At 42.4% G+C, this 8,445-nt stretch overlaps 1 protein-coding gene across 6 annotated transcripts in view; it reads left to right on the forward strand.

Moving 5' to 3' along the window:
* Eip74ef (Ecdysone-induced protein E74) overlaps window positions 1-8,423 on the forward strand; it is a 188,081-nt gene extending 179,658 nt beyond the window's left edge. For all 6 annotated transcript variants that reach the window (XM_072896087.1, XM_072896090.1, XM_072896085.1 and 3 more), the window contains one exon: window positions 5,303-8,423. In XM_072896087.1, the coding sequence (XP_072752188.1) occupies window positions 5,303-5,859 (557 nt within the window). In that variant the 3' untranslated portion in view covers window positions 5,860-8,423. The remainder of the gene's footprint in view (window positions 1-5,302) is intronic.
* Window positions 8,424-8,445: the final 22 nt, after the last annotated feature.

An 8,445-nucleotide genomic window follows, 5' to 3' on the forward strand; every position in this document is an offset into this window, starting at 1 on the left:
CGCAACGCGTGCCTACCCTTCCGTATATTTTTAACTATCGACTCGTTACCGAGTCCCTCGACTAAACTTCCTGCCGACACTGTCAGGAAGGAACGCGGCTCGAGAGCGCGACGAGGAAATGCGGCTCTTTCCAGCCGCGCGCTTCCCTTTTTCCATCTTCGCGTTGGTCTCTGTCTCTTCCTCTCTCTCTCTCTCTCTCTCTCTCTCTCTCTCTCTCTCTTTCTCTCTCTCCCCCCTCCTCTCCTTCGAGACAGACTCTTGCGAAATATTCGTTAAATATAGAGATTAATAACGTGTTTCACTTAAACCATCCTTGTGTAATCATCTCGAAAGCGATTGAGTGTAATTTTCATGAGTACAAACTTGGATGTGAAATGGCGATTGCTCTGCGATCGCTCTTTACATATATTCTGGAGAATATGTATGCTCAGAATTACAGAATCAGATGTATCAATTTATTAAGTTTATCAAATTTAATCATTTTCGATATGATGGAAACTTCTTCTATATTTATACATAGCAGGCTTGATAATTATGTTACTCGGATTTTAAAATTATAGATATCAGACACGAATGTATTTTAGTTCTAGAATATTACGTACGTATATTGATTAGTAAATTTATTCGTGCAAATTCATTCTCTTGTAATAAAATTAAAAAAAAAAATACATTTATATTGTAAGATGTATAGAGAAAAATATTTCTTTTTTTTTTTTTTATTTTTGTTTCGCGAAGGGAGAGTTGATTTTTTTGATATACTTTATTTGAAACATTCAGTAATTAAGTTTCGTCTTAAACTTCTAATCTTTGCTTCGTCCTCCACCTTGTTTTCGAGCAGAGGAATGCCACTTAAGTAGAAGATTAATACGGCCTCGAGGACGCATTAGACTGTCGTTTCATTGTTGCGAAACATCGCCTTGTCGGGCCGAGCGAAACTTGAATTTAAATTCGACCAATGATTGCCTTAAGTCGACCTCAGACTGCGCTTTGTAGTGCAATCGATGTGGTAACGGCAGTGATAAAATGTCATCGTACGTGGAGAGAAAGAGAGCGGCAAAATGATAATGACTGATGTCTCTAAATTTTTTTTAAGTCTTTTTGGGTTTATCTCTAAATATTTTTGATTTCGAATAACAACCGGACTTTTACTGCTACACTATATTTTAAATTAGAATATCCGTGACATTTTAATCTCTGATAAATTTATATACTTTGTATATGTCGTTTCTTTATTTTTCAAGTCTTGTTGATACCGAGAGTTTGGACTCGTTTCAATCACGTATCTATAACTTTTATAATTCCTCGGTCCCTGAATCCCCAAACATTTTATGACGCGATCTCCCCATATTGTCGATTGTTAGTCTCTCTTAAAGAGAGAGTTTCCAGGAATATCTGCGCGTTTGTCTCGTGCGAAAAGTCAAGTTCTTCATCCTAGAATTTGATCGCGTGCTTACGAATCGTAGAAAATTATTGAATTATCGAATCACATCCACCCCTCCATTCACGCGCGACTCTTGAATCGATCCTAGAGAGACTCTACCTAGCCTTCTAGGAATCTCTCTATCCGGTCTTCGCGCGACGCGGCGCACCAGACTCATCGGCTGGCGATGCGTCGTCTCTAGCGGTGCTTTCCTTGCGCTATACAACGCTCGTGGTATAGGTCAGTGAAGTAGGAGCAGTTCCCCCACCCCGCGGCGACTCCTAGACAACGGGTCTACGATTGACTCATCTAGCCAGTCATACAGCGCGTAAACACGATCCGCTCCAGCTGTTCTCGCACTCTCGGGTCTCTCTACCGCCTTCCTCTCGCATTCATTTTTACTCTTTCTCTCTTTCTCTCTCTCTCTCTCTCTCTCTCTCTCTCTCTCTCTCTCTCTCTCTCTCTCTCTCTTTCTTTCTCTCCGTTTTCGTTTCTTTCGCGCGCTTGTCGAGAACAACGGGGTGCGTTCTCCATATATTTTTGGAGTCACCTCGAAAATCTTCCTGTTATCCACCTCTCTTTCGTCGTCTCCTTCTCTTTTTCCCCGTCTTTTTCTCGCCCTCCTTCTTTCTTCTCTTCTTCTTCAAATTTTTGCTCGGTTTCTCTCGCGCTATTTATATCCCGCGGCTTTCAGTTATTGAAATCTTGTCTCTCTCTCTCTCTCTCTCTTTCTTGCCTTTCCGTGTGTTATGTTATATCCATATATTACGAATCGGAGAGTAATATCTTGGTGAATTTACATGTTATTGCGCCTATCGAGAGAAATGGAATGAATCGCCTCTGCCTTTGTGTCTTTATTTTATAATATAAAGTACTATCGCTTTTTATATTTCTTGCTTTATATATCCAATCTACTATATCCATCTATTTTCTACATACGTAGAAAATGAATTTGATTTTATCGCTCTCGCGAACTTTTTTTTATTTACAACCCGCTCCTCCGTGTCTACCCATACTTCTTCCTTCTCTCCTTCAATCTCTCAATTCGAGACCATTTCGTGTAATTTTTCAGTATTTTTATCAGACTTTCGTATCACATAAAATATCGTATTAAGCCATTATTTCGTACGTGTGATCCCTTATACTTTACTGCTGCACAACTCGCAGAAGATATCGCTTCACAGAACGCTAAATATTTTTCCGTCTCTCTTCCTCTTCCTTTCGTCTCATCCAAACCAGAAAACCTCGAATAGAGCCCCAAGAATCGCTCAACCGCGCGGGGTCTCCACGGAACTGCAACGCACAACGCGAAAGAAGGATGCAAGCGAGGAGAGGACAGGAACGATGGACGAGCAGAGAGAGAGAGAGAGAGAGAGAGAGAGAAAGAGAGCTGATGCGACGACGGGGGGAAAGGGTGACGACGGGGAAAGGGAGATGGCGGGAGGGGGAGGGGAAAGGGGCCGAGGGTGACGAGGGGGCCGGAGAACGAGTTCCGATTTTAGCGCAGTCGCGGCGGCCTCAGAACGAGCGGCGCTATTATGCACTAGTAGCTTGATGGCGTCACCCGTGCAACCTTGGCTCGGGTCAGTCCTCTATCATACTGCAGGCAGAGTTCCCCCGATTCCCTCCCCCCTCCCCCCGCCTCACTCCTCCGTCTCGTTCTCCCGTGCTCCGCTCGACTCTCCGCTTAACCTCTCTCTCTCTCTCTCTCTCTCTCTCTCTCTCTCTCTCTCTCTCTCTCTCTCTCTCTCTCTCTCTCTCTCTCTTGCTCGGCCGTCTCTTTATCTCGGCCCGTCTCCTCTTCCTCCCAGGCCAGTGGCGTAAGGGAAACGTTTCTCTCCTGCCTCGCAGCAGCTTCGAAACTTTTGCTCTCTTGCAGCATAATAGAGTACGTCAAATGTGAGAGAATTTTTTTTTTTTTTTTTTTTTTTTTTTTTCTTATGGGAGAATCACGCGAGACGAGACACTGTGGTATGCACGTCTCATCCAGTGCATAAAGAATGCGAGATTTTATCCCGCAGCGGCTTTGAAACTTTCTTTTTTCGCAGCGCACAATGTAGTATAATTTTGTTTATATATATGTGTGTCAAATATTGAGAGATTTTTTTTTATCCTATATAAAAACCACACGCCGAATCTGCGCACCAAGTGACATAAAAGATGTGAGATTTATTCAGAGGCACTTATTTTCAAGTCGTCTGCAGATTTTGCACGGCTGTCTTTCACGAATCTTTATTCTTTTTTTTTTTTTTTCACGAATGTTTATTGTTTGCTCTACAAAATTTAATCTTTATGCAATAAAACCAATCGCGCTTTTCGTAAGAAATATTACATTTATAGCAGTACTTACAAACCAGTTTTATTTGCTTAAGTGTCTAGTCTTTCTTCGACGCAACATGTGTGTGATGTAAAGAAAATATATTACTTCAAAACTTTCGTCATTTCTCGCCTAATACCCTTTCTCTTTCTTAAATACTTGAGATATTTGCCAGTGATGCACACATAAATTTCAGAAATTTTAATTTTTTTTTTTTTATGCTAGTCTCATGAAATATGAGATTTATTTTTTCGAAAAAACCCGTATCATATTTCGATTAATAATTTATATCGCTACTGAGATAAATGGATTCAAGTGATAAAACTATTTAGCCTCGCGTGCGCATACAATTTTTATATAAAAAAGCGCTTTTATTTGTTAAAATTGGAGAAGAATAAACTACTGAAATCTGATTATTCTTTGGAGGGGAGACAAATTGCGTTCTCTGGGAATATCAAATTTATTTTTTCAAGGAAAACCTAATATAATGTTAAGAATTTTCATCGTAATCGATTCCAAGATACAAGTAATAAGGCTATTAAAAGGCGCTTTTGTTTATTAAATTTCCAGGGGAATAAGTTTCTGAAATCTGATTATTTCTTGAGAGTGAGAAATTACATTTCAGCGCGATATTCGCGAAAGTTCCTCGCGAAGGAGAGGAGGAACGCGCGCTGTTCGACGCCCATGAGAGAATGCACGGCCCTATGCTCGCGGTATAAACTCCGATGCACTCAGTGTGCACTCGCGTTTGTACGATCCTACCGACGTGCGATCGATGTTACGCGCCGATCTACTCCCTACCGAAGACGCACATGTCGCGTACAAACGGCCTCTCGGTCGCTCGAATTTTCAGCGGCTCGGCAACTCGGGCCTTTCGTCTTTTGAAGCACCTGTCAAAAAGAGAATCTCCTTTAACGTCAGAGGGGACGAATGATTTAGATGATTCGGGGTGGGAAAGAGGGTGACGATATCGAAAGTATCGAACTTGTTGATCAAACCGAAGGTGATTGAAACGACGGAGGTATCGACGACAACGATTTACCTCTTTCGCCTTGTCAACGTCGAAGCTATTAATACTTCATTGCACGCTTCATTCAACTGCGACGTACATACTTGAGCCGCGCGGTGTGAAAATCTAACTCGATAAACGCTGACTCCGACCCTCCGCCGCGAATCGAGATAATAGCGCTACTTTGCGGCGAGGATTTATTCGATATACGATTCAAGCGTGTCTCTTCGAAGGGTTCCTCCTCGCCGAGTAGACTCGTTTTATACGATGCTGAAATAATTTCTACCGTGTTGCAAGGATATTGATTCTTTCGCATAAATGAGCGCGATAAAGTACAGGTTTCATGTTACTGTTGTAGATGCCGCGAGATGTAATTAAATGCTTGATGCAAGATAGTAGTTTGATATGCTAAGCCTATAATTAAGCAAAAGATTACAGTTGAATTATTTTAAATACATCTATGTAGATGTAGATAAAACTTACTCGTATAAATAACAAGAGAGAAATAATAGAGATTTTTTTTTTCTAATCACAGACCTTTTTTTTCCTTTTTCAGTGTCTGAGAGCTACAACAATTATGTAAACTCCATGTATGGGGGAGGCGGTCAATTCGCGACACCCTGCACCCCGAGCCCACCGCGAGGACCCGGTGGCGTGCCTACCAGCGTGATCCAAGCGGCCACCAGCTCGGTCTCGGACGATCTCTACCTTCTCGATCTGGGCTTCCCGCCGCGCTCGAAGAAAAGTAAGCTGAAGAAGCCGCGTCAGGGCGAGGGCGGCGGCACCGCGGTGAAGCGGAAGTCGCGCGAGGGTTCGACCACATACCTGTGGGAGTTTCTGCTCAAGCTGCTGCAAGATCGGGAATACTGTCCGCGTTACATCAAGTGGACGAATCGCGAGCGGGGTGTCTTCAAGTTGGTCGACAGCAAAGCGGTCTCGCGTCTCTGGGGCCTGCACAAGAACAAACCGGACATGAATTACGAGACGATGGGTAGAGCTCTGCGCTATTACTATCAGCGCGGTATTCTCGCGAAGGTGGACGGCCAGCGGTTAGTCTATCAGTTTGTCGAGGTGCCGAAGGACATCGTCGAGATCGATTGTACAGGCGCATGAGATAGGGAGCCGGCCCGTCCCGCGAGGGACGAGGAGAAAGAACTGTTGCTACGGCGGCAACGCGCCGTCGTCTCGACGCGGCCTCGACGTCGACCACCGTTACCGTCGTCCCTGCTGACGTTGCGACCTCGCGCACCCGTCGCGGGATTTCACTCGCGCGAGAGAACGCCGTCCAGCGATTCTTCCCGCCGAGACGCGCCGACTTGGCACACCCCTCAGACGATGTAAAATGCATTCTTTCTCTTTCTCTCACTGTATTTTCCCCCTTCCTTTCCCCCCCCCCCTCTCTCTCTCTCTCTCTCTCTTTCTCTCTCTCTCTCTTTTTGCTTCTCTATTTTTCTTTCTACACATGTACATGTCTGTCTGTATACTTCTCTCTTTCTTTCTGGCTTCGTTTGTTCCTTGTATTATATCTATATAAATGTATATTAAGGCGCCGGATGATGCGACGTCGTCGGAGGTGGTCCCGATCCAGTACCTCGTCCTCCTCCTGCGGTCCGTTTCTTTCTCGTGTGTCCGAATATCGCGTAGGATCGAGACGGAATCGTGTGATTGACGGCGCCCGAATCGTTGAAATTTGTACAAAATTTAGTTCTTAACGCGTCGAGAAGAGGAAAACTAAAGATTTTATCTCGGGGTGTACCTTTTACGGTAGAACGCCGTGGACAAATTACTTAAGCATGAGGCATCGGAAAAAGAAAAATTGTACATTCGAGAAATATATATAAATTATTTATTGTATATTAGACGTTTATATGTGTGTTACCTAAGGAAATTGTTATGCGCGTTATATCCACGCAAGTGGTAAACGTACGAAAACGGAGGAAAGTTTAGAGAAACAAAAAAAAAAAAAAAAAAAAAAAAAACAAAAATGTAACGAAATGAGGGCTGTGAAAGGATTATGGTATCGAGAGACGAGGAAAGGAGACAAGAAATGAACACGGCGAAAGAATGAGAGGCAACGTCTCTTAAAGTTTCACGGAGCGAGCTCAGGGAGGGGTACACATTATATTTTTTTAAGTATAAGCGGAAGGGATTGGCCCTTCTAATTCGTGAGTCGAGGAGTTCAACAACGCAAGGTGCTGGCTAATATACATACACACATACACACACATACACACACCGAGGTCCAAGAATATTATTTAGCAACCTAGTGTTAATGATTATCGAGACAGACATTATATTATATCTCTGTGTATATAGATATAAAGAATTTACCTTTAGTAAAAAAAAATTATATATTATATTGAATATATTATATATATTATATAAATATATATATTATATGTTATGTAGTAAAAATGGAGCAAAGTTGATGTGTCTCTATGAGATTTGTCGTCACACACGGCGACACGCGTATGGAGCTTAACCGTCTCGTGCGCCCGCGACGTCTCCTTCGAAACTATTGTTCTAATCTTTTACTGTTTCTCCCTCTCTGTTACATCGGGGATGAATTTTATATATCTAAGAACGAACGTCTGCCAAATCCCGTTCGGCCCCTTTTTTAGTCGCAGTCGTCGCAACGCACATATACATTGCTCTGGTTTCGCATGCTCAGACTGATCGGAGACGTCGCACGTACAACAGAGAGAAAGCCCACCCGGGGCGCGTAATAATAAAGCGCGTAACCCTAGAGTAAAATTTAACTTATTGGCGCCCCGGGACGCGTGATCCGCGCGAATGCAAGTGTATCCTACGTAGCCCTAAGTTTTTGTACATAAAAAGGAATCGTCGCAAAGAGATATATATGTTTAAGAAAGAATTTACGTTGCTGGTTATCCCCGTGAGAATTATCCGCGGGAGAAAGAAAAAACGTACGTAAGGTGAAAGGAAAGGAAACGAGGAATTGTATAGATCACGCGCGATGGTAAAACGTGACTGCGACGCGTGTACATACACAGGCCGATTTTGCATTACAACCTCGGGATATTCCGACGAAACGAAAAAGAAATATACAGTACATATTTGACACAGTGATCCAGTGCTGCCAATAATGCCTGTAAACGGTCCCTTCGGCATTTATCGTTCGAATCGGAAATCTCTTTTCGAGTCGAGCGCGCGGTGCTAGTTAGATCGATCAATGTTTCGGGGGACACCAGACATACCGATGATACAAAGCAAATTGCCTTCTCGTATTAACAAAGACGTGTTGCCTTCTAACAAAAAAAAAAAAGATGCATATAAAAGTTCTAGCGATTTGTATCGTAAATACCGTCACTTTGTCCAGGTACTTAAAGCTCTTTACATATATACCTAGCATCGTTTTGTGAGGAATTAAATTTTGTAATTTTATCAGAGTTCTTTGGGGTACGTGGCGACTTTTATCGTACTTTGAATACAATGTATTGGCGGGAAATAGTAATAACATTAATAATATGATTAATAATAATAATAATAATAATAATAATGATAAAAGAACAAGATATATCAGAGAGTACAATGGACAAAAGTACCTATAGTATACCACTTCTATACATGATAACAGACACTTATAAACAATGAATGGACACTACAACAGAAATCCTATTTTTAGGTAAATTAAATTTATATATATACATAACGATTCACGCTACACACTCTCTACGA

The sequence above is a fragment of the Anoplolepis gracilipes genome, chromosome 7, assembly GCF_047496725.1.
Source record: "Anoplolepis gracilipes chromosome 7, ASM4749672v1, whole genome shotgun sequence".
Taxonomy (NCBI): Eukaryota; Metazoa; Arthropoda; class Insecta; order Hymenoptera; family Formicidae; genus Anoplolepis; species Anoplolepis gracilipes.